At 39.3% G+C, this 24427-nt stretch overlaps 3 protein-coding genes across 3 annotated transcripts; all 3 read right to left on the bottom strand.

The window, feature by feature from the left end:
- Positions 1–1099: 1099 nt before the first annotated feature.
- LOC117986733 (organic cation transporter protein-like) lies at positions 1100–8439 on the bottom strand. The gene is made up of 7 exons (XM_069501995.1): positions 8355–8439; positions 7848–8064; positions 7098–7323; positions 3132–3387; positions 1978–2619; positions 1665–1846; positions 1100–1264 (listed from the first exon to the last, which is right to left on the bottom strand). Exons 1-7 carry the CDS (start codon positions 8437–8439, stop codon positions 1100–1102), a joined length of 1773 nt encoding a protein of 590 aa, XP_069358096.1.
- A 653-nt stretch (positions 8440–9092) lies between these two features.
- On the bottom strand, positions 9093–13472 carry LOC117986734 (organic cation transporter protein-like). Its single transcript, XM_034973605.2, has 6 exons — positions 13270–13472; positions 12714–12939; positions 11395–11650; positions 10054–10695; positions 9739–9920; positions 9093–9307 (listed from the first exon to the last, which is right to left on the bottom strand). Exons 1-6 carry the CDS (start codon positions 13470–13472, stop codon positions 9143–9145), a joined length of 1674 nt encoding a protein of 557 aa, XP_034829496.1. The 3' UTR covers positions 9093–9142.
- A 1233-nt stretch (positions 13473–14705) lies between these two features.
- LOC117986735 (organic cation transporter protein-like) lies at positions 14706–23951 on the bottom strand. The gene is made up of 6 exons (XM_034973606.1): positions 23752–23951; positions 23205–23430; positions 22131–22386; positions 20222–20863; positions 15673–15854; positions 14706–14855 (listed from the first exon to the last, which is right to left on the bottom strand). The coding sequence occupies exons 1-6, from the start codon at positions 23949–23951 to the stop codon at positions 14706–14708; spliced, it is 1656 nt and encodes a 551-aa protein (XP_034829497.1).
- Between the last annotated feature and the right edge of the window lie 476 nt (positions 23952–24427).

Raw genomic sequence — 24427 nt, forward strand, 5'->3', positions numbered from 1 at the left:
CAGAAATCTCGAAGATTTTGGTGTAAAAAACAGAACTCCTCCTTTTTGAAAGTTGGTTAAAAAATAGCCTGTTTATAATATGTTACTCCTAGGTTAGTTTTCTACTGGTTTGTGAAAGTCCCGTCAAAATCGTTTAGCCCGTTCAATCAGACAGACAGACCAAAATTTTAAAGACGTGTGATTCAGTTATGATACAGTCTAGTCTAGTCTGTCAGAACTAACTACATGTTAACAGCTAGTACTATGTTAACATATAAATTTATTGAATTTAACATTCTTCTTTTCTTTTTCTTTTGTAACTTCTCAATCTTGTGGTGCGAGTTGACAACTGTACCACGATTTCTGACAAATGCAGTTTTTAATTTCATAATTTATTTTCATATCAGGGAGACAGCATCAAGACCGGGAGCCGCAGCAGAAACAGCTGAAAACGGCAAGCGGCGCAAGTATGCCACTCTTATTGAGAGTTATATTTTAGTTCCATTTGCCGTGGAGATTATTAGCCTCATCTGGTGACAGAAGGCCTGCATCATTTTTTTAGCAACGGATCAGCCTGGCTGCCCAGCGCGGAAATGCAGCCAGTATTCTTTGCACCAATCCACGCGAGCATGATTTGTATAGTAATAAGATGAGGCTAGCTTCAAGTTTTATTGTAATATTTTCATTAAAATAAAATGCCGTTGTTACATTAGTGTTAAGGTAAGTCGGAGAAAATTAATGTCCAAGGTTAGTGTATATGCAATCTTCATATGGGTTGAAGCGGCAGATATTGGTAGAATTTTTGTATTACAAAAAGGGCAATACGCGCAATGTATATTTGAAAACAACGTGGTTTCACGACCACGAACTTCAAAACGAAAAGGAAATTATTCTTACTGTAGTATCCTCTCATTATATTTAATACAACATAATTTTTGTAAGACAAAATATTCTTAGTTACAAAAAAAATTGGTGATCTACATTTTTTTTGTAGGGAAGGCATTTTGAACCAGTGGAATTCAAAAATACTCGTAAAGTTTTTTTTTTAAAGTACTTGGAGCGCCTGGTCAGGTCTACGATTTGACAGTTCATAAAAGACGACCTTGGTCTATTCAAAAGTTCACACTCGAGGATCTACCGTCTTTGTGCCTATCACTGCAGCCTCCTCCATGGTGTCAGGCAGCCTGGTGCCGAGGGTCTCTGGGGCTAGGAACATTAAAGCACCAGACAGTAAGGCAAACCCGCAGAACAATACCGATGGAAACTTCTCAAAGAGCGCTGCACCCTGGAAATAAGTTAAAAATATTGTACATCTCTTGTATAATTTAGTTAGTAGGTACTTAATATAAAACGTCACAGAAGAGAAAGCCTAGAAAAATACATTGATTGCAACTGGCTAAAACTGGTGAATAAAACGGTGTACATATTAGGTACACTTTTAATAATTTATTATTTTTTAATTAATTTTTCTTTAATCCGTAGGTACGGTTTTGGCCAACTAAATACATAAACTCTATAATTTCAATCATTGAATGTAAACTTGAACTTTTTTCGAAGCGAAACAACGAAAAACTGTATGCCCGAAATTGAAAATATTAATTTAATAAACTATTGAAATTTGGAATCTTCACACATTTCAAATAATAAAAGAAGAACAAAATTAAGGAAATGAAATTGTCCCTTACAAACGCTGGAGTAAGCGGAGCCGTCATAGCACCTATTCGTCCCAACATTGAAGAAAAAGCAAATAAGCTGTGTCTGTACCGAGTGGGGTAGATCTCGGAGGTGTATATGTACAACGACATCATCACGACAGCTATGGTGAGCTTGCCGATCAAGTACATCATCAGGGACAAGGCAAACATATCTACAACAAAAAATACAGTCGTTAATAAATCTAAAGCAAACTTTCCATTAGTATAACAAGCATCTTACAACAGAAGAGAGTATAAATTAAAAAAAATGACTTAAACAACATAAATATTTGCACTAACTCACTTAGAGGCAAGAAAATATATCCCAATTGACAAGCGCCACATATCCAATAAGCGCCAATAAGAACAGGCCTCCTGCCAATTCTAGCCATTAGCACTACAGCTATCCAGTATCCAGGTATTTCTGCTGCAGCCACTGCCATGTAATTAAGATATTGATTACCAGACATGTTGACTGCATTAACCGACATGCCGTAGTAAACCAGAGCGCTAGTGAACCACCACACTGGCGATATGCAACATCTTGTGAGGATCGCTTTGTTCCGAAACACCAGTACAATCAGCCAAGGTTCTTTTTCTTTTGTTTCTTTCTCTGAAGCGATTCGTTTTTTATCTGCTTCTGCATTTTCTGTCAATGACTGTAACGACTCCTCTGACAATTGCCGCTTGTTTACTCGAGCGACATTCTTCAGAAGGTCTTCGGCATCTTTGTACCTCCCTTTACTCAAATACCATCGGACAGACTCGGGCATTATCCAAAAGTAACATATAGTAATCAGCTGTGGCGTAAACAGAACGAGAGTTAAAGTCCTCCAGTTGGGAATGGCCCAAGCTATAAGAGCCATAAGGACTTGAGCGAGGGAGAAGCAAGTGTTTAGCGTTGCTCCCGCTGCAACTCGATACTTTGGTCCAACTAGTTCCATAACTGTCAAAAAAGATAAGTCACATTTTGAAATAGTAAACAGCTAAAATTTGGGTGCAGCTGTTCCACACCCGGTGAAGGTGAAACATTCAGAAAACTAAATAATGAGAGAATGAGACAATTTAGAGTATCATGAGTAGGTATCATAAATTTAGGATATCATGAGTAGGGTTTATTTAATGTTATATTGTTACTAAGTTGATTTTACATTATGTTATCAAGTACATTACATATATAAAAGAATTCAAGTTTTCAATTTCATGAAATTACACGCGAGATGCTTATGGTAATTAAAGTATGAAAAAATAGGAAATAATGTATTCTATTTTCTATTCTATTTCTGTATTGTCTTTGTATTGTATTTTATCTCATTTTCTCGGAGGCATACTCTTATAGAAGTATGTGCTTGTCTCTATTAAGTGTTGTTTTTTAAATTCACCGAGTTTCAAATCAAATCACAACAAGAAGTTTTCATTTCAAAACTTTGAAAAGAAAGAAAATTGTTTAGTTGTTACCTAAAATGTGGGCACACGAGAAGGTACCAGATCCAATTGCAGCTCCAACCACTTCAGAAATGACGAAGCCGTAGTAAGTATAGGCCCAGTAGCGCAGCACACTGACCCACGCCGTGTTGACGGCGTTGAGGCTGAGGGCGAATCGACGACCCCAGCGGTCAGACGTGAACCCCAAGATCGGAAGACCCAAGAAAGTTCCAAATGTACGAGCCGTTCCAACGAAAACTCTGCGCCATTCTTCACAGGCCAAGCCATACTTGAATAAAACAAGATAAGAAAACTCAATTTATTTCATAATTTGGAACAGGCTTCAAAAATCTTGTTTCAAAAATTTGTTCAGCCTGTATTTAATAATAATAAACATTTATTTCAGATATTTCATCCATAATGTGTTAGTAACAATAGACTAAGGTGGGCCAAAGGACATGATGGAGACCAGGGAAACGAAGCGGCTGACGCACTAGCACGAAAGTTACGACATTGAAGGTGACCGGGCCAGAACCAATCGTACCCACACCCTTCAGTGAGTATAAACCTGGTTGCATGAACTAACACTAAAAGATCATTCCCAACTATGGGCAAACACAACAGACTGCAGGCAAGCCAAAGAGGCTTTCCCCAACATGGATAAACGGCAAACTAACAAACTACTCTGCCTGTACAGAGGTAAACTTAGGAAGGTGGTGGGACTCACAACAGGGCATAGCCCACTAAACAAACACCTTTTCGTTATAGGTGTCACCGACAGTCTTCTGTGCAGGGGCTGCATGGAGGTTGCAGAAACACCGACGCACGTGCTCCTGGAGTGCACGGGCGTAGCAGAGCAACGCGAACGCCGTTTGGGTTCCCCGACCTCACTCCATGAAGCCCTCGGCAGTCGGCACTCTAGCTTTACGTTTCTATTACACTGTGCAAACCTGCGGGCTAGCATATTACACCGGATCGCCAACGCCCTGCGCTCCCTCTCTATGTCTCTAACGTCAGACATATCGTCTATCACAATGTGCTCTAAAGGTTCGTACGCACCTGAGCGGCGCGGCGCGGCGCTTCAGTCCGACTGCAGAACGCGTCACCTCAGGCCGCTCGACGGTGCCTACCGCACTACAACTGCAGTACGCGGCAGCTCGCGTCACTTGCGCGTCACTTCTACACCCGTTCGCGTACGAGCAACAACGTCGCAAGATGAGCGACAGTGAAGAGGATTTGATTATTATTTCTTTGTTGTGCAGAAGAAGAACGAATTATCGAAGAGAAAAAACCGGCCAAGTGCGAGTCAGGCTCGCGCAATGAGGGTTCCGTACTACAGTCGTATGATTTCGATAATTCAAAAACTATGATGCATAAAAATAAATAAAAATCTGTTTTAGAATGTACAGGTGAAGACCTTTCATATGATACCCCACTTGGTATAGTCACTCACTTCGAAAGTTGAAAATACTAATCTAAAATATTAGTTCATGACCACAATTTAATTTTTTTTGTGTGATCTAACCCTAAATTCACGGTTTTCAGATTTTTCCCCAAATGTCAGCTATAAGATCTACCTACCTGCCAAATTTCATGATTCTAGGTCAACGGGAAGTACCTACCCTGTAGGTTTCTTGACAGACAGACGGACAGACAGACAGACAGACAGACAGACAGACAGACAGACAGACAGACAGACAGACAGACAGACAACAAAGTGATCCTATAAGAGTTCCGTTTTTCCTTTTGAGGTACGGAACCCTAAAAAAGAAGAAGAAATGGATTGCTGACATACCAAAGTCACGCTATCAAGAAGGATATCACATTTTGTTTCCTCGCCTTCTTAATGACTCTGTACCATTTCACATTTACTTCAGAATGTCAAAGACAAAATTCTTTATGCGATTGCCTAATAGTTTTTGTGGAAATTACATTAGAAACAATAGGTATACCACACAGGTCGGTAATATAATCCTACAAGAAACCTATGTCCAGCAGTGGACATATCTATCGGTTGATGATGATGATGATGATGATAGTTTTTATGGAAATTATAAAAAAATATTTATGCATATCCATACTTATATTATTATCAACGCAAAAGTGTATTTGTCTGTCTATCTACTAGCTTTTCACGGCTCAACAGCTTAACCGAATTTGATGAAATTTGGTACAAAGTTGAATTACATCCCGGGGAAGGACAGGCTACTTTTTATCCTGGAAAATGAAAGAATTTCCACGGGATTGTTAAAGGCCCATTTATATGAAGTTTGGACCAGAGGTAGCTTGCATTCCGGGAATTGACAGAGGTAGGCAACTTTTTATCCCGGAAAATCAAAGAGTTCACACGGGATTAAAAATCTAAAAAAAAATGCAACTAGATGATGCCTGCGACTTCGTCCGCGTGGATTTAGATTTTTCTATAGGTGAGCACATTTCCGGGAATTACCTACTCGTACCTATATACCTGAGATAGATTATACCCTGTAGGATAAAAGTAGCCTATGTGTGCCTACACATAGGCTAGTTTTATCCCGAAAATCAAAAAGGTTCCACGGGATTTTTAAAAAACCTATATCTACGCGAACGAAGTTGCGGGCATCAGCTAGTCCCTTAGGTTCTGTGGAAATTACATTAGAAAAAGCATTTTCGCAAAATGTCTTTGTTTTATGTGCAATAGAATATATAAAATAGGCAGGTAAACACAGGTACATATTATATCTAAATACCTATATAAAAGAAAAGGTGACTGACTGACTGATCTATCAACGCACAGCTCAAACTACTTGACGGATCGGGCTGAAATTTGGCATGCTGGCTAGCTAACTAGCTAATATGACGTAGACAACCGCTAAAAAGGGATTTATGAAAATTCAACCCCTAAGGGGGTAAAATAGGGGTTAGAGATTTGTGTAGTCCACGCGGACGACGTCGCGGGCATAAGCTAGTATAATATAAACACAAGTACAACAATAGGTAGGCATATTTCCGAAACTATTAATTCTACCTAGATGAAGTAGGTAGGTATAATATGTACATAATATATTATAGTTATTTAATCAGGATTATTTTTACCATTGATGTTTTCTCATAACGCTCGGAGAGACATTTATACATTTAGACACTGGGAAGGGGGGAAGCCGACATCCTAGGGGTTGGGACCTTTGAGGATATACTTCTAAGAGCATGAGGAACACGTCATGTGTCAAAAATTAAACCTACGTTATTTATTTTGAGGTCTATCTTGCCGATTCTTGCCTGTACTTTAAATACCTAACAAGATGCGCGTGTATCTTATTCGAGCGACGTACGCATACTGAAGCGCCGCGCCGCGCCGCTGGGTATGTCGCACTAGCGTCACTGCACTGCGCGTCGCTTCGGTGCGCTTCAAAATATTCTCTCCAGCCGTGCCGCGCGGCAACGCGCGGTGAAGCGCCGCGCCGCGCCGCTCTAGTGCGATATGCGCCATACAAAATGATAGAAATGATATTTTGAAGCTCTGTGCCGCGACGTGAAGCTCACTGAAGCGCCGCGCCGCGCCGCTCAGATGCGTACGAACCTTAAGTCACAGCCCTTATTGTAAATGCGAAAGTGTGTATTTGTTGGTTTGTCTTTCAATCACGTCGCAACGGTGTAACGGATTGGCGTAATTTTTTGTATGAGTATAGATAAAGACCTGGAAAGTAACATAGGCTATTTTTCATCCCGGAAAACCAAAGAGTTCCCACGGGATTTTCAAAATCCCAATTCCATGTGGATGAAGTTGCGGGCATCAGCTAGTAATGAGAAATGGAAAAGATAACTTTGATTTAGAGGGTGTTTATTTACTTGTAAAATCTTTTATTTTGTCTTCTATTAATAACCACGCCCAAGCCAATGGTAACTAATGAAAGTCTAGGCTCTGGGAGATTATTTATTTTCTGGCTCTATCTACCTATATCTACCTGATGAAAATCTAGCACGGGCATAAGCTAGTATACAAAAGAAACAATTCCTCACATCATAAACGATGGTATGGGTATTCTCGTACACATATTCACTACAGCCGACACTTGTTGTCCGGTTGAACCATTCTGCAGGGCATTCGTCGTTCCGCACAGTCTCATTGATAGATTCGAAGCGAAGGCAGTTGTCAAAGGAATCGCCGTTACTTGGCACAGCATTTAGAATCCATGTAGGAGAGAACTCTGCAGCTTCCGAACTCTCGCACTCTGGGATTAGGCATCTGTAATATTAAAAAACAAAATATTGTTCTTTTCCTCGGCAATAATAAAATAACGCTTGAAAGAGACAACTCATTTTCTACCTAGACACAAGAACTGAATCATAATTTCAAAACCATAATAGACATGGGTCTTGCCTTTCAGAATGAGAAGGGGGTTAACCATGGTTAACCACGCTGGCCATGTGTAGATTGGCAGACTTCACATACAAAGTCAAAGTCAAAGTCAAATGATTTATTCAAAATAGGTAATTAATAACTGTTTTTGAAAGTCAGATGTTGGATTTCTAAGATATAGTGGTGATAATTATTTCGCAAACTTAAAACTAAAGCTACGAGAACTAGATACTTTTGAGAACATTATAAAGAACTCTCAGGCATGCAGGTTTCCTCACGATATTTTCCTTCACCGTTAAAGCAAGTGATATTAAAATTTAATTGCTTATAACACCGAAAAGTTAGAGTCGCGTGTCCGGGCATGAAACCCCAAACATTGTTTGATTTGAGTGAAATACATGCTTCGTTACCTGGTTTTAATCCTCGCAGTAGTGAATATGTACTCCGTAGCTGACCACCCCGCAAATACCAAAACAATGCTTATTAACAGTAATGTTCTGATCTGATACCTCCCAAACTGACCAATTTCTTCAACCAACACATTATCTAAATTCAGTTTTTTATTTGGCACTACTTGAATTGAATCATTCATTTCAATATTTTGTGATGCCATCGTACACTTGTCTGCTATAAAATATAAATTATGTTTATTTATATATATTTCGATAACATTAATTAAGTCATGTTTTAACTTACGAATTTCATTAAGAGATAACTTTTATCTGTACTTATAAATGAAATTGATGTGTCTGTCTTTAATTTCGAAATAACTACCTCATATTAAGCTCATATGGTTATTTGAATTGAATCACACGCTATTAATTTTTTTTATTCTCATTATCATGGACCGCGGTAGTTGCAGCAGTAGAATATTATCCTGGGATATATCATGGCTGTCACTTTCTGCTTCACTTCACTTATCTTCCTCCGTTGCGCAAGCTTCAACTGCAGGCATGAGAAGCGGGTGACGTCTATTTCGTCTGTATCGCCTCCCGGACACATTGTCGTTGACAAAGTACGAGTGCGGATGAGGCGCTGCACTTTTTACTACAGCATGCTTACGTTAACGAAACGTGAAGGATGAAACCTTCATCGAGCATAACAACATTCTGGCCCGGTACGAGGTCAACCAAAAGTCGCGAATGCTGATCGTAATAAATTTTACTCTTAGCCAGCTTACATAAGATGCTTTGGTGATCCGAGGTGCTATCACGGCAGGGTCTAAGGGATTGCTCATGCGCCAGAATCCTGGTATTTAATCTGCGCCTCATGAGCAGTTCAGCTGGAGAACTGATTCTATCGCGTGGACATGCTCTAAAGTTTAGCAAACCCAAAAAATAAAAGTCTGATCCTGAATTGGTCGCTTTAATGGTTCTTACGCTTTTTTCAATTCGGCCGTTAGCTTGACGATAGTTTTCCCTTAAGAAGAGCCTACCTTAGCAATAATTAAAACTTTCCCCTACAAACTTTCATGCCACATTTTACCACCCTTAAGGGTGGTAATCTGTATAAGTTATTTAATTTACCTGTTTTGAAGTGATTCGCGATTTTGTAAAATCGCAAATTTGAAAAACGAATTATTTGGTGAAATAATAAATTTATGAATGATCGTAAAAGTTTATTTAAATTTAAAAAAAATACTTGGAGTGCTGGTCAGCTCTACGATTTGATAGTTCACAAAAGACGACCTTTGTCTATTAAAAGTTCACACTCGAGGATCTACCGTCTTTGTGCCTATCACTGTAGCCTCCTCCATGGTATCAGGCAGCCTGGTGCCGAGAGTCTCTGGGGCTAGGAACACTAAAGCACCAGACAGTAAGGCAAACCCGCAGAACAACACCGATGGAAACTTCTCAAAGAGCGCTGCACCCTGGAAATAAGTTAAAAATTTTGTACATCTCTTGCGTAATTTAGTTAGTAATAGAAAACGTCAGTCTTCTGCGACGAAAGCCTAGTAAAATCCATTGCAACTGGCTAATAAAACTGGTGAATCAAACGGTGCATTAAGGTACACTTCTGATCAATTTGTTTTTCTTTAATCCGTACGGCTTTTGCTAACTAAATACAAAAATATTACTATATTATATACTAAAATTAAGTTTTCATTTTATAATTTCAATCATTGAACGTAAACTTGAACTTTTTGTCGAAGCGAAATGACCAAAAACTGTATGCCCGAAATTAAAAATATTAATTAAAAAATATATTATTGAAATTTGGAATCTTCACACACAGAAATGTTACCGACCAAAACTTCACTTCAAAGAAGAACAAAATTAAGGAAATGAAATTATTACTTACAAACGCTGGAGTAAGCGGAGCCGTCATAGCCCCTAGTCGTCCCAACATTGAAGAAAAAGCAAATAAGCTGTGTCTGTACCGCGTGGGGTAGATCTCGGAGGTGTATATGTACAACGACATCATCACGACAGCTATGGTGAGCTTGCCGATCAGGTACACCAACAGGGATAAGGCAAACATATCTACAACAAACAAAACAGTTGGTAAAAATCTAAAGCAAACTTTCTATTACTATAACAAGCATATTCTTACAACAGAAAAGAGAAGTATAAATAAAAAATTACTCAAACAACATAAATATTTGCACTAACTCACTTTGAGGCAAGAAAATATATCCCAATTGACAAGCGCCACATATCCAATAAGCGCCAATAAGAACAGGCCTCCTGCCAATTCTAGCCATTAGCACTACAGCTATCCAGTATCCAGGTATTTCTGCTGCAGCCACTGCCATGTAATTAAGGTATCGATTACCAGACATGTTGACTGCATTGACCGACATGCCGTAGTAAACCAGAGCGCAAGTGAACCACCACACTGGCGATATGCAACATCGTGTGAGGATTGCTTTGTTCCGAAACACCAGTACAACAAGCCAAGGTTCTTTTTCTTTTGTTTCTTTCTCTGAAGCGATTCGTTTTTTATCTGCTTCTGCATTTTCTGTCAATGATTGTAACGATTCCTCTGACAATTGCCGCTTGTTTACTCGAGCGACGTTCTTCAGAAGGTTTTCGGCATCTTTGTACCGCCCTTTGCTCAAATACCATCGGACAGACTCGGGCATTATCCAAAAGTAACATATTGTAATGAACTGTGGCGCATACAGAACGAGAGTTAAAGTCCTCCAGTAGGGAATGGCCCAAGCTATAAGAGCCATAAGGACTTGAGCGAGGGAGAAGCAAGTGTTCAGCGTTGCTCCCGCTGCAACTCGATACTTTGGTCCAACTAGTTCCATAACTGTCAAGAAAATATGGTTTTGAAATAGGAGACAGTTAACAATAACATGTATACACGTGGTCGAAGTAAAAACCTTCAGTAACTAAATTTCAAGAGTTAAACGCGTGGCTAGCCGCTTTTATATTTTTATACGAAACAGCTCATTTTGTGCGCATTTAACCGCGACGAAATTCCAACCGCGGCGGTTGAACGAGAGGCAGCGGCGCCTAGCCGCCATCTTGCCTGTCCTATGCGCACTCGGCAGGCAGCGGCGCCTGGCCGCCATCTTGCCTGTCCCATGCGCACTCGGCAGGCAGCGGCACCTGGCCGCCATCTTGCCTATCCTATGCGCACTCGGCGGTGCAGTACGCGGCGTATCGCAGGTATGTTTGTACGTGTGTACTACTATGTAAAGCGCATTCATGAACTTCAATACGGAAAAAATTATCACCGAAATTTAACACAGAGAAGCAACATGGAATTGCGAAGTAGCAGTTAATAAAAATACTTTGACTATGATACATTGAACGCAATTCACTGACAGGCGGTTCAACGCGCGTCAGGCGGCAAGCCGCTAAGACGAACCACCCGCCCCGCCCGGGCGACTAGCGACTGACCGCTAGTGCGTATGAGCACTTGTGGTAGCTAATGTATAAAACAATGCGAAACACCGTATAATGAATTCTATCTCGAGAAGTAAGAAAATTGTTTAGTAGTCACCTAAAATGTAGGCACACGAAAAGCCACCAGATCCAGTTGCGGCTTCAACGACTTCACAAAAGACGAAGCCGTAGTAAGTATTGGCCCAGTAGCGGACGGTGCCAAGCCACGCCGTGCTGACAGCGCTGAGGCTGAGGGCGAACCGACGCCCCCAGCGGTCCGACGTGAACCCCGTGATAGGGAGAGCCAAGAAAGTACCGAATGTACGCGCCGTCCCGACGAAAGCTCTGCGCCATTCTTCACATGCCAAGCCGTACTGGAACAGAAAAATCAAAACCCAATAAATTTCATGATTTGGAAGAGACTTCAAAAATCTTGTTACAAAAGTTTGTTCAGCCTGTATTTAATTCATCGTTGTTATTGCGGGACTGCAATTGCCGGCTACAGACATGATCATCATCATCATAATCAACCGAAAGACGTCCACAGCTGGACATAGGTCTCTTGTAGGGACTTCCACACGCCACGGTATTGCGCTGCCTGAATCCAGCGGCTCCCTCCGACTCGTCTGATGTCGTCCGTCCACCTAGTGGAGGGTCTTCTAACGCTGCGTCTTCTGGTGCGAGGTCGGCATTCCAGCACCTTGGGACCCCAGCGTCTATCAGTTTTCTGAACTATGTGCCCTGCCCATTGCCACTTCAGCTTCGCAACCCGTTGAGCTACGAGTATGTCGATTACTCTAGTTCTCCTACGGATCTCCTCATTTCTGATTTTTTGTTCACGTAGAGAAACTCCGCACACAGCTCTCTCCATCGCCCGCTGAGTGACTCTGAGCTTTCTTATGAGGCCCACAGTTGGCGACCATGTCTCGGATCCATTATGCCAACACGTTAGGACTGGTGATTTTTGGAAATCTAAACTAAAATCACTACCTAATATAATAAATGCGAAAGTGTTTCTTTGTTGGTTTGTTCTTCAATCACGTTGCAGCGGAGCAACAGATCCTAGAGAGTGACATGGGCTACTTTTGTCCTGGAAAATCAAAGAGTTCCCACGGGATTTTAAAAACCTAAATCCACGCCGAAGAAGTCGCGGGTATTATATTATTTTGTTTAGTACAGAGGTAGCTTGCATCCCGGAGACGAATATTGGCTACTTTTTGTCCCAGAAAATCTATATATAAAAATGAATTGCTGATCGCAAATCTCGAGAATAGCTGAACCTATTTCGCTAATTATTTTTTTATAATATTCCTTGAAGTACGAGGATGGTTCTTACGGAGAGAAAATTTTAAAAAATTGCCTGAAAAATAATCGACTGTTAGGCGGTACGAAGTTTGCCGGGTCAGCTAGTTAATAACAAAAGAAACAATTCCTCACATCATAAACGATGGTATGGGTATTCTCGTACACATATTCACTACAGCCGACACTTGTTGTCCGGTTGAACCATTCTGCAGGGCATTCGTCGTTCCGTACAGTCTCATTGATAGAGTCGAAGCGAAGGCAGTTGTCAAAGGAATTGCCGTTACTTGGCACAGCATTTAGAATCCATGTAGGAGAGAACTCTGCAGCTTCCGAACTCTCGCACTCCGGGATTAGGCATCTGTAATATTTTATATAATCATTGTTTATCATAATCATCATTACTGGCTCATTATGAGCATGGGTCTCCTCTCAGAATGAGAAAGGGTTTGGTCATGGTTACCCACGCTGGCCATGTGTAGATTGGCAGACTTCACACACTTTTGAGAAAATTATAGAGAACTCTTAGGCATACAGGTTTCCTCACAATGTTTTCCTTCACCGTTAAAGCAAGTGATATTTAATTGCTTAAAACGCTCATGACTCCAGAAAGTTAGGCCCCACTTACTAACTTTTTCGCATCGAAACCGCAAATTATTGTTTGATTTGAGTAAAATACATGCTTCGTTACCTGGTTTTAATCCTCGCAGTAGTAAATATGTACTCCGTAGCTGCCCACCCTCGAAATATCAAAACAACGCATATTAATAGCAAAGTTCTGATCTGATACTTTCCAAAATGACCAATTTCTTCAACCAAAACATTATCTAAATTTATTTTTTTATCTGGCACTACTTTAATTGAATCTTTTGTTTCATTATTTTGCAATGCCATCGTATACCTACTAACTGTCTGCTAACTATGAAATATAAATTGTGTTTATTCATAAATATTTTGATAACATTTTATTATGTCATTTTTTTACTTACGAATTTCATTCTGAGATAACTTTTATCTTAAATATTATACTTGCATTAAGATAAAAATATTCTAAGGTTTCCAAGTCTTTTATTGTATTTTATAATATATAAATAGTGATTGCCTCTTCATAGCACACAGCAACATTTCATATTTGACAAAGACAAACAAACAAACTAAATATTTAGAAATCAATTACATAATACATCTATAATATATATATAAAAGAAAAAGGTGACCGACTGATTGACTGATCTATCAACGCACAGCTCAAACTACTGGACGGATCGGACTGAAATTTGGAATGCAGATAGTTATTATGACGTAGGCATTCGCTAAAAAGGATTTTTGAAAATTCAATCCCTAAGGGGGTGAAATAGGGGTTTGAAATTTGTGTAGTTCACGCGGACGAAGTCGCGAGCATAAGCTAATTTTATACAAAGTAGAACGCAAGCAAAATACGAAGATGACTACCTACCAATAAGATACCATAAGAAAAAACGTGTTTTTAAATTTAAAAACTTGAATCTACTTTTTAAAAGTTCGCAATGTATTGCAAATAAAACATCTGATTGACGTAGAGGTAGAGGTAGAGGTAGAGATCTACGAAATTTGCGTAGTTAGGTGCCGCGGGGTCAATGCCGTGTCGTACGTGGGGCCCAAGTTTTACACGGTATACATTGCGGGTTTAAAAAATACTAAATCACTACAACTACAAATGTAAGGCAAATGGTTATTGGCAGTATTAGATTTTGTCTTTTATTGACCCTTCAAAGTATCTTAGTTTAGTAAGTTCTTTAATATTATTTGTATTGTCATTGGGTGTAGGGTAACAAAACACTGTTTTGGGTTCTTTATCGATAATATTATGTTTCCACCAAGTGAAATTTATGTAAAATTTATATAATTTATTAGAAAGTCAACGGTATACAAATGAAATACAATTATATCTTAATTAAAATTAAAATAAAAACAACATTAAATGAAAACTAAAATAAATAATTAATTGAATTTAATTGAGTCAAAATTGAATTGAGACCACCGCAGCGATATTTCCATACATTTCCATATGTAAACAAAAAAAGACATATTTTTACAGTACATTTTACAAAATATTTTAAAGACATCAAACTACGCAGATCAATCAGTTTATCTGTTAATACCAATCGCATATGCTTCCTCCATTGTATCAGGCAGCCTGGTGCCAAGAGTCTCTGGTGCGACGATCACGGTCGCCCCCGCAATGAGGGCAAAGCCAAAGAAAAGTGCTGAAGGAAAGTGATGCCAAATTGATGCACCCTAAAAAAAGTTGATAATTAAAACCAAATGAGCCCTTTGTGCCAATGGGCAGGGCACATAGTTCGTAAAGACGATGGACGTTGGGGTCCCAAAGTGCTGGAATGGCGACCTCGCACCGGAAGACGCAGTGTTGGAAGACCCCCCACTAGGTGGACGGACGACATCAGACGAGTCGCAGGGAGCCGCTGGATTCAGGCGGCGTGTGGAAGTCGCTACAAGAGACCAATGTACAGCAGTGGACGTCTATCGGTTGATGATGATGATGATGAGGAGCCCTTTGGTTATTCTACCATACTTCATCAAAGAGTCCCAATTTACATCTCCCAAGTCCATTCTCAGAGACGCTCAATGGTGCTATAATCATTTATTGTTATAAGTCCCGCAAATTGCTATTGTGCTGAAACCATGTCTCATTAACATCGAAATGACGTTAGCCGAAATAAAAATATAACATCAGCTCAAAACTTCAGTCTAGTGCTGGCGTATTTAAAATGGTGGCCACGCGCATTAGCAATTTGCGGGACTTATATCCACTTGACATGTGTCAACTGTCAGGCGGAATAGCGGAATAGAAAAGTGGAATGTAGGAAGACTAGGTGGACAGACGACATCAAAAGAGTCGCAGGGAGCCGCTGGATTCAAGCGTTGTAAAACCTTGGCTTGTAGAAGTCCCTAGGTCCAGCAGTGGACTATTAGTTGATGATGATCATGGTGAAATCGGACAGTTAGAAGTAGCTCAAAATCAGTTCAATCAGTGAAACAAATAAAAAGCTTTTAAAATAGTATAATATACAAACAAAGCTATCATAGTACTTACTAGCGCAGGTGTTAATGGAGCCGTAATAGCCCCGAGCCTGCCGATCATGGAGGAGAACGCCAGTAGACTGTGTCTGTGCGTGGTGGGGTAGATCTCCGCGGTGTATATGTACAGGGACATCATCACTATCGCTATACTCAGCTTGCCGATCAGGTACACTGACAACGACGCTCCATACAAACCTTCAATAAATGATGACAAAGATGACAATTACAAAGTGCCTATTACTGCTATTTTCCTGGATATGACTAAGGCTTTTGACTTTGTTAATCATAAAATATTATTGGACAAATTAGGAAAATATGGTGTTAGAGGAAAGGCTTATGAATGGATAAAGTCGTATACTAAGTGATTGGAAAATATGCACTTCAATCGCTAAAATAGAAAAGAATACCAAGGAAAGTATATAAATCTCAACTGAAATGTAATAAGCGTGGAGTACCACAGGGTAGTATATTAGGACCCTTCCTTTTTCTAACTTATATTAATGACATTACTTCAGCGACCCGACCACTCATCCTTGTGTATTATTTGCAGATGATACAACAGTATTAATAAAATGTTAGAATATACGGACATACGAACAAGACATAAACAACGCTTTAGAGGAAATAATTATTTGGCTTAGTTATAATGATTTAAAAATAAATTAAAAGAAAACTAATATGATGCAGTTCAATTTCTATAATGCTAAGTAATACTTTTCCAAAAACTATTAAATCTCACGATACGAAAGTGGAAGAAGTTGATGAGAAATTTTTTAGAAATGATTTATGACAAATACTGCAATTGGAAAGCACATTGAGTATAGGTATATGTACAAAATTAGACAGATTTGTCTATGCGTTAAGACGTCTAGTCCAGACAATATCATTAAATGTGGCTTTAAGTGCATATCACGGATATAATATATCATCCGTGTTGTCATAATATTAACTCCGTTGATGCTATAAGGGCATTCCGACTTCAAAATAAATGCATAAGGGCTATCTATAATTTAGGTCCGTTAGACAGCTGTAAACCACTTTTTAAAAAATTAGAGATCCTCCCATTGCCTCGTATGTACATAAGGGATATGTGCGTATTTGTGAAACGATATCCTAAATATTTCAAACGAAAGCATGAAATTCGAACGAATAGGTCAGTTAGATTCCCGAACAAACTATGCATTTCAAAATTCTGCAACAGTACTTACATGAAAAGCTCTTACGTAATGGCGGTAAAAATATACAATAAACTACCAACTGAATTCGAAAAGATGCCTTTAAATGTTTTTAAGGGAAAACTTAATAAGTTACTTTTAGAAAAATGCTACTACGATGTCAAAGAATATTTAATGTAATAATAATTGTTGACTTAATAAGTGTGGATAAATTTAATTACTGACATCTTCTTAATTTTAATTGTATTGTATTATTTAAATATGCTCTGACATTTTATTGATTGCATGCTGTACATAAGACTAATAATTCATTTGATAATGTTTAATAACTTAATTTTTGATCAATATCTCTTAAAATATTTGCACACTATTAATTTATGCCCGGTTTCTGAGTACTTTTATCGACGGTTTATTTATTCAATAGCGTTTTTTTCCGATAACTCGAGGCAATGCGTTTCTGAACAACGCAATGCAAGATAAACTCCGTTTAAATTTAACTGGCCACTGTGCGCCGTTTACCTATTTCATAAAGTTATTTGACGTTTCATCCGTCGGTAGGTAGTTCATGGTTTGCGTATTTTTAAATTAAAAAGTATTTTAATAGTAAGTTGTTCACTACTTTGCAAAAACAGTGTTGAGCCACTTATTTAGCAGAGAGAAAAATACTATTATTAATAAAACTAGTATTGGTGGCGAAATAAAATAATAATATTAGTAAAATTTCAAACTCGTTTCCTGTAACAAACCCATCTAGTGACAGAATAATGAACTGGTTATCGGTTTCATAGTTTTTGTTGTATTCAAAAACGCATGGACAGTTAAACGACGTTTATCTTATACATAACTTTATCGAATTAACAGCTAAAGAGAACATAATTGACGAGTTCAGAAACCGGGCATGTCGAATGTTAAGGGCTCTTTATATTGTATAAGTAAATATAATATAATCTTTATAATCTTTATTTGATAAAAAAAAATTACAAGGTATATATAAGTACATGACCCTGGTAGTTGCAATGCAAAGTTCCTGGCCCCCAAACTAGGATTCCCTGTGCTATGGGAAGCCAGTCTTTCGCCCGAATATAAATAGGTAGCTGTACAATTAATGTGAATAACTTACTTATAAATACCTACAAAAACAGATTACAGTTAACAACTAAACATTAAAACAAATAAGTAGTTTTCTTATTAGATGTAGGTAGATATAAAAGAGAGACAAAAAAAAAACATTAATAGTCGATATTCCTGGCCCCCGAACTAGGATTCCCTGAGCTACGGGAAGCCAGTTGAATATACTTAGTTGTACTTAGAGGATAACAATATAATTTAGTTAATCTAATTCAAAAGATTTCGTTCATTCCTTCATAGAAGTAGGTAGGTAGCTGTTGAAACTATAGTGCCAGAGGTGAGCGGAGTGACGACTCCACGCACACAAAGTAAATGTGGTAGTATATGCAAAACATTGAGATGCTGGTGGATTGTTTAAGTGTATTTAATTTATTATATTTTTCATTATTTACAATATTTTATTTAGATATGTTATATTCCTGTATAGGTATTGCTATGTATACATGCGTAATTTAGTTCCGTTTTATGTTTTGTTATGCCTTAAGATGTTTTCCGTTTCCTCGTAGGATTTTTGGAGGAGCCAATTAGATAATAGTTTGCGACATGTATATTTAGATTTGCGTAATAGATTGAGTTGTTTGTTAGCGATTGAGTAGAGAAAAGGTGCTGTGTAGCGAAAGAATCTCTGAGCAAATGAAGTTTTTGTTATTGGTTTTGGCCACAGTATTGTACGTTTAGTTGATTGATTATTTGAGTTTTTGTCTAAGTTGTATTTATGAAGTACTTCTGTGGTTTGGTGAAACTTTAGAATAGTTTGTAAATAGTATTGCTGTCTGATTGTCAATATATAGTTTTCCGTATGTAGTTTATAAGTTGAATATCTACGAGGCTTGCCGAATAAAACCTTTAGAGACGCTCTCTGTACACATTCCAATTCTTTCAGAATGGTTTTTGCTGCACCTCCCCACGAGGTAATACAGTATGTGAGAACAGAGTTACATAATGCGAAGTAGACCATTTTTAAAACACTCTTGTTCTTCAAGAATTTGAGCTTTTTGAAGATATGAAGCAGTTTTCAGACCTTACTTTTTAGGGCTTGAATATGATGTTTCCAGTTTAGCTTTTGATCAATATATACACCGAGGTACTTGATCGTCTGTACTTTTTCAACAAAGGGACAGGAGCAACCAACAGCTTCACTGTAACAAGTGGTGCTGTGAAGTCTAATATTGAAATTGTTGGGAGGTTCCGTTTTTTTAGATATATGAAAAGCTATAAATTTTGTTTTAGGTATATTTAATGTCATTAAATTTCTCTCGAGCCAGGTAGCTATGTTTTTAAGACCTATTTCTGTACTATTGTGAAGAGCTTCCCAGCTGTCTCCATTAAAAATAACAGCCGTGTCGTCTGCAAAGCTTACTATCCGAGCTGACGCTATTTCCATGTCACATAGATCATTGATATATGTTAAAAACAGCGTCGGCCCTAAGACACTGCCTTGTGGAATGCCGAACGTTATTCCACTCGGCAGACTTTGGACGTCATCGATTTTCACACATTGCTGACGTGCTGTTAGGTAGCTTTTAAACCAGGATAAAGGGACACCTTTAATTCCGTAAATTTCTAATTTTTTTAACAAGAGTGGTATCGACACAGTGTCAAACGCTTTTTGTAAATCTAGAAACGTGGCTAGGCATTTTTGACCGGTGTCTAGTTTTTCTGAGATGTAATTAGTCAAATTCCGTACAGCTTCTTCCGTGCTTTTGTTAGGACGAAAACCAAATTGGTTGGGAGAAAGAACTTTTTTATTTTCCAAGTAGCTCAGGAGTCTGGAATTTACCACTTTTTCCAATATTTTAGCCGAAGATGTCAATAATGATATGGGCCTATAATTCCCAATCACTTTAGGATCACCAGCCTTAAAAATGGGTATCACTTGGGTAAGTACCTCCATCTTTATTGTACCAACGTTCTTGCAAATAAATGATTATTTATTTATTTATATTTTAATAAGTTTTATGGCAAAATAATAGATTCATGCTCAGGATACAAGCTATCGGTGCCGAATGTCATTTAAACCAATTCAGCGGTTTATTGAAAAGGTAACATAAAGCTAATTAAGTACAACAATCACTAACGATAACATAAAAGAAGAAACTTACTGACATTTCAACGTGCAGCTCAAACCACTAGATCTAGTAACTCAAGATTTTGCATATATTATTAAGTTATTTCTAGAACATAGACTTCCATGATATCGAGGTCGGAACAAGTCATTCTCTCTCAGTCAGAAACATAAATGTTTATACAATCACTCACTGTCAGGCATGAAGATATAGGCAAGCTGGCAAGCAGCGCAAGTCCAATAGGCACCAACGAGCACAGGCTTTCTCCCAATCCTGTCCAATAGGAATACAGCTATCCAGTACCCTGGGATTTCTGATGCGGCAGCGGCTGCAAAGTTTATGTATCGATTCCCGGACATGTTGACGGCGTTGATGGACATGCCATAGTAAATCAGGGCGCTTGCCACCCACCAAATAGGTGACACGCAGCATCTTCTCAGGATCACTTTATGCTGAAACACTAATGTAATCAACCAAGGCTCCTTCTGTTTGTCTTCTTTTTCAACTGTTTTCAGTCTTTTCTCTGCTTCTGCGTTCTCTCTCAGAGCCCGCAGAGATTTCTCTGATAATTCTCGTTTATTTATTCGGGCGACATTTTTGAGAAAAACTTCTGCTTTTTCATATCGACCTTTGCTCATGTACCATCGCACCGATTCTGGCATGATCCAGAAGTACGAAATGAACAGGAACTGCGGTATATAAATAGTGAGGATCAAATGTTTCCAATAGGGTACAGCCCACGCGATGACAGCCAGCAGCACTTGTCCGATGGAGAAGAAGGTGTTTATGGTCGCCCCGGCCGGCACGCGGTACTTGGGCCCGACTAATTCCATCACTGAAAACAAGTATGATTTCTCGGTGATTATTTTAATCTCGTTATTTTAATGGCCAAGTGCCAGTCAGACTCGCGCCACGGGGGTTCTGTACTCGGCTGTGTTTTTCGACATTTTGCACGATAAATTAAAAACTATTTATGTGTAAAAATAAATAAAAATCTGTTTTAGAATAAACAGGTAAAGCCTTCTTATATGATACCCCACTTGGTATAGTTGTCTTACTTTGAAAATTGAAAATACAAATTATTTGTAAATAACTATAAATTAATAAGAATAAATTTGGAATCCACGGACTCTCTTGCCAAAGGAGCTCCGGTAGGCTGTTTAGGCATGGCTCTCTTAACGATACAATTAAAAGAGCTCTTGCCACCATAAATATTCCTGCGCTCATTGAGCCGGCAGGGATTAGTCGGGATGATGGCAAGAGACCTGATGGATTGACGCTGGTTCCCTGGGAACGGGGACGGGCGCTAATGTGGGACGCAACTTGCGTTGACACATTGGCCCCGTGTCATATCAGGAAGACAGCGTCAAGACCGGGAGCCGCAGCAGAAACAGCTGAAAACGGCAAGCGGCGCAAGTATGCCTCTCTTATAGAGAGTTACATTTTTGTGCCGTTTGCCGTGGAGACCCTGGGGCCATGGAGTCTTAGTGCTAAAAATTTTTTACGAGACATTTCACCGCGATTAATAGCCTCAACTGGTGACAGAAGGGCTGGCTCATTTTTTGCGCAGCGGATCAGCCTGGCTGTCCAGCGCGGAAATGCAGCCAGTATTCTTGGCACCATTCCACGCGGTCATGATTTATATAGTAATTAGATAAGGCTAGCTTTAAGTTTTATTGTATTAAAAAAAAAAAAAAAACTTAAAAAAAATTATTTGTTCATGAACACATTTTTTTTCGTGATTTTTTTGTCAAATTCACGGTTTTCGGATTTATTCCTTTACTTGTGCTGTAAGACCTACCTACTTGCCAAACATGCTTCTAGGTCAACGGGAAGTACCCTAGGTATAGGTTTTCTTGACAGACACAACAGACGGACAAAAAAGTGATCCTATAAGGGTTTTTTTCTTTTGAGGTACGGAACCCTAAGAATTAACGAAAAAACAAGCTGATGCCCGCGACTTCGTCCGCGTGGAATTACTTTTTTTTAAATCCCGTGGGAACTCTTTGATTTTCCGAGATAAAAAGTAGCCTGTGTTACTCTCTAGCTCTTTATCTATACCTAGCTAGCTAGTTTATAATAAGGGTACTGATGATTCCCACCCAAAATATAAGCACAAGAGAAGACACCAGCCCCAAGAGTGGTCTTGAAGAGCTCAACAACAAGGTATCCGTAGTAGTTGGAGAGCCAGTACCGCGCGAGGCCCAACCACGCCAGGTGCAGGGCGTTCCAGCTGAGGGCGCAGCGCCGCCCCCAGTGGTCGGACAGGAAGCCCGTGAGGGGCAAGGACACCAGGCCTCCGACAGACTGAACCGATCCGATGATCGTTGGACGCCATTCATCACATGCTAATCCAAACTGAAACGAATAATCATTTAAGGTCAATTTCTCCATCGCCAGGTGAAGTTCAGTACGCGGCAGAAAATAATGTACACCGACCTTTACAAGGAGATGGTGGCAAAGCATTGTCTCTGTCTTTGAGACCGGCTAAATATTATAGTCTCAACCGCAACGCATGCGCGAACGGAGTCCCTGTGAAAAAGGACGGGTTCTAAACTGGTCGGGCTAACGTCGCGCGTCGACTAAACACGCGAGTAAAGACGGGTATAAGATATTATGTATATAGTCATATAGGTATGAGTGACAGAGACAACGCTCTACAAAGCTGAAATGTCATTCTAAAGGTCGATGTACGTACATTATTTTCTGCCGCGTACCTCCCTACTGTAAGTAGGTCTAAAAATAATTTCATAATTTTTATGAGTGTTTTTATCTACACTTCAAGGAAATTTCTAAATAATTTTAAATACGTCATATCAAAAATAGCGGAACCGGCAGGATTTGAACCTGCGTCTTCTGAGATTCGTACACGACGCCTTGACCGTGAAACCGTGGCCTAGCGGTCAAGGTGTCGGGCGCGAATCCCAGAAAACGCAGGTTCGAATCCTGCCGGTTCCGCTATTTTTGATATGTACTTAAAATTATTTATCTAAAAATTGTTATAGGTACATAGTGTAAGTGTGTTTTAAGAAATTTAACTCATCGGAAAGCATCGTGAGGAGACTACTAGGCCAGCGTGGTGGACTATGGCCAAAACTCTTCTCACTCTGAGAGCCGGTTATGAGTTGTTCATGATGATGTGCAATGTCAGTTGAGTTACAGGATTTAAGGCTTACATGATGAATAACAGTATCAGCATTCTCATAAACATAGTCAGAGCAAGTGACGACCTCGTCGCGATCGAACCACTCCTGGGGACAACCTCCGAGGGTCCTTGCAGTGGCATTGACGGACCCGTAGCGATGGCAGTTGTCCACGGACCCTTCGCTCGTCGGCACCGCGTTGGAGATCCACGAGGGGGAGAACTCTGCAGCTTCCCTCTCGCACTCCGGGATGACGCATCTGTGTTATGTCAAAAGTACAATCGATACTCTGGAATCACTAACCACATCAATGGGTATAACTTAACTTTTAAAATAAGAGAACTGACTTTTAAAAATCTCGTCGATCCGTTGTTCCGTTGTAAAATCAATAAACCAACAAACAAACACACTTTCGCATTTATAATAAGGGTACTGATAAAACAGGTACCTACGTTTATTCCTAGGGATACACAGGATACACGACCTATGCACTCTTGCCCACCATCAGCTCTGACTAGACAGACTTCACAAGTCAACACAAAAATTACACTTTTCATGAAATAGAAAGAACTTTAGGTACCTGGTATTAATTCTGGCCGCAGTAAATACGAACTCCATAGCAATTAATGCTATAAATATTACCAATAGAGCTGCCAATAGCAAAAGTCGAAACTGATACATCCCAAACTGACCGATATCCTCAATTAGTATCGTATCTAAGTTAACTTTCTCAGTTCGTCCTTTTTCAGGATTACAAGTTTTACTTTTTTGGGAATCCATAGTTAAATAACAAACTGCAAGGAAATTCAATGTCGTTGTGAAATGAATCTTTTAACCTTTAACAGTCTCCAAGTACTTAATGCTATCAGGAAGATAGTAATTTCGACAGTAAAGATAACATCATATTATTTATAACCTTCCGTAATATTATATTGTTATGTTGCATAATATAAATCGTCGTTGGTTGCGGGCTGCAGTCTCACTGTAGTAAATAAGCCATTAAGTTCAATATGAGTGCTCTGAAGAGTTGTTTGTCCTCATTCCATCCTTCTTTTTCTACAAGCGCGCCGCACGCCACCGCCGCAAGCACTGGTGCACTTCGACCGTCGGTTGTGCCAGATCCTTTTTTCCACGCACGTGCAAACTGTGGAACCAACTCCCATTGACGGTGTTCCTATTAGATTACCACACGGCGTTATTCCTGAAACACCGGCAATGCATTGGCGGTTCTTAATGTTCATAATGTTCCCAATGGT

This window comes from Maniola hyperantus, chromosome 11 (assembly GCF_902806685.2).
Source record: "Maniola hyperantus chromosome 11, iAphHyp1.2, whole genome shotgun sequence".
In the NCBI taxonomy this organism is placed as follows: Eukaryota; Metazoa; Arthropoda; class Insecta; order Lepidoptera; family Nymphalidae; genus Maniola; species Maniola hyperantus.

Coding starts and splice junctions, on each gene's coding strand:
- LOC117986733 (XM_069501995.1), bottom strand. CDS start 8,439: ATGTGTCCGGGAGGCGATACAGACGAAATAGACGTCACCCGCTTCTCA. Junction 7,324..7,847: donor ACTGCGAGGATTAAAACCAG/GTAACGAAGCAT, acceptor TTAATATTACAG/ATGCCTAATCCCAGAGTGCG. Junction 1,265..1,664: donor CTCCGCTTACTCCAGCGTTT/GTAAGGGACAAT, acceptor ACTTATTTCCAG/GGTGCAGCGCTCTTTGAGAA.
- LOC117986734 (XM_034973605.2), bottom strand. CDS start 13,472: ATGGCATTGCAAAATAATGAAACAAAAGATTCAATTAAAGTAGTGCCA. Junction 11,651..12,713: donor CCCATACCATCGTTTATGAT/GTGAGGAATTGT, acceptor TTTCTGTTCCAG/TACGGCTTGGCATGTGAAGA. Junction 9,921..10,053: donor ATATATTTTCTTGCCTCAAA/GTGAGTTAGTGC, acceptor TGTTTGTTGTAG/ATATGTTTGCCTTATCCCTG.
- LOC117986735 (XM_034973606.1), bottom strand. CDS start 23,951: ATGGATTCCCAAAAAAGTAAAACTTGTAATCCTGAAAAAGGACGAACT. Junction 22,387..23,204: donor CTGATACTGTTATTCATCAT/GTAAGCCTTAAA, acceptor TATTCGTTTCAG/TTTGGATTAGCATGTGATGA. Junction 15,855..20,221: donor CTATATCTTCATGCCTGACA/GTGAGTGATTGT, acceptor CATTTATTGAAG/GTTTGTATGGAGCGTCGTTG.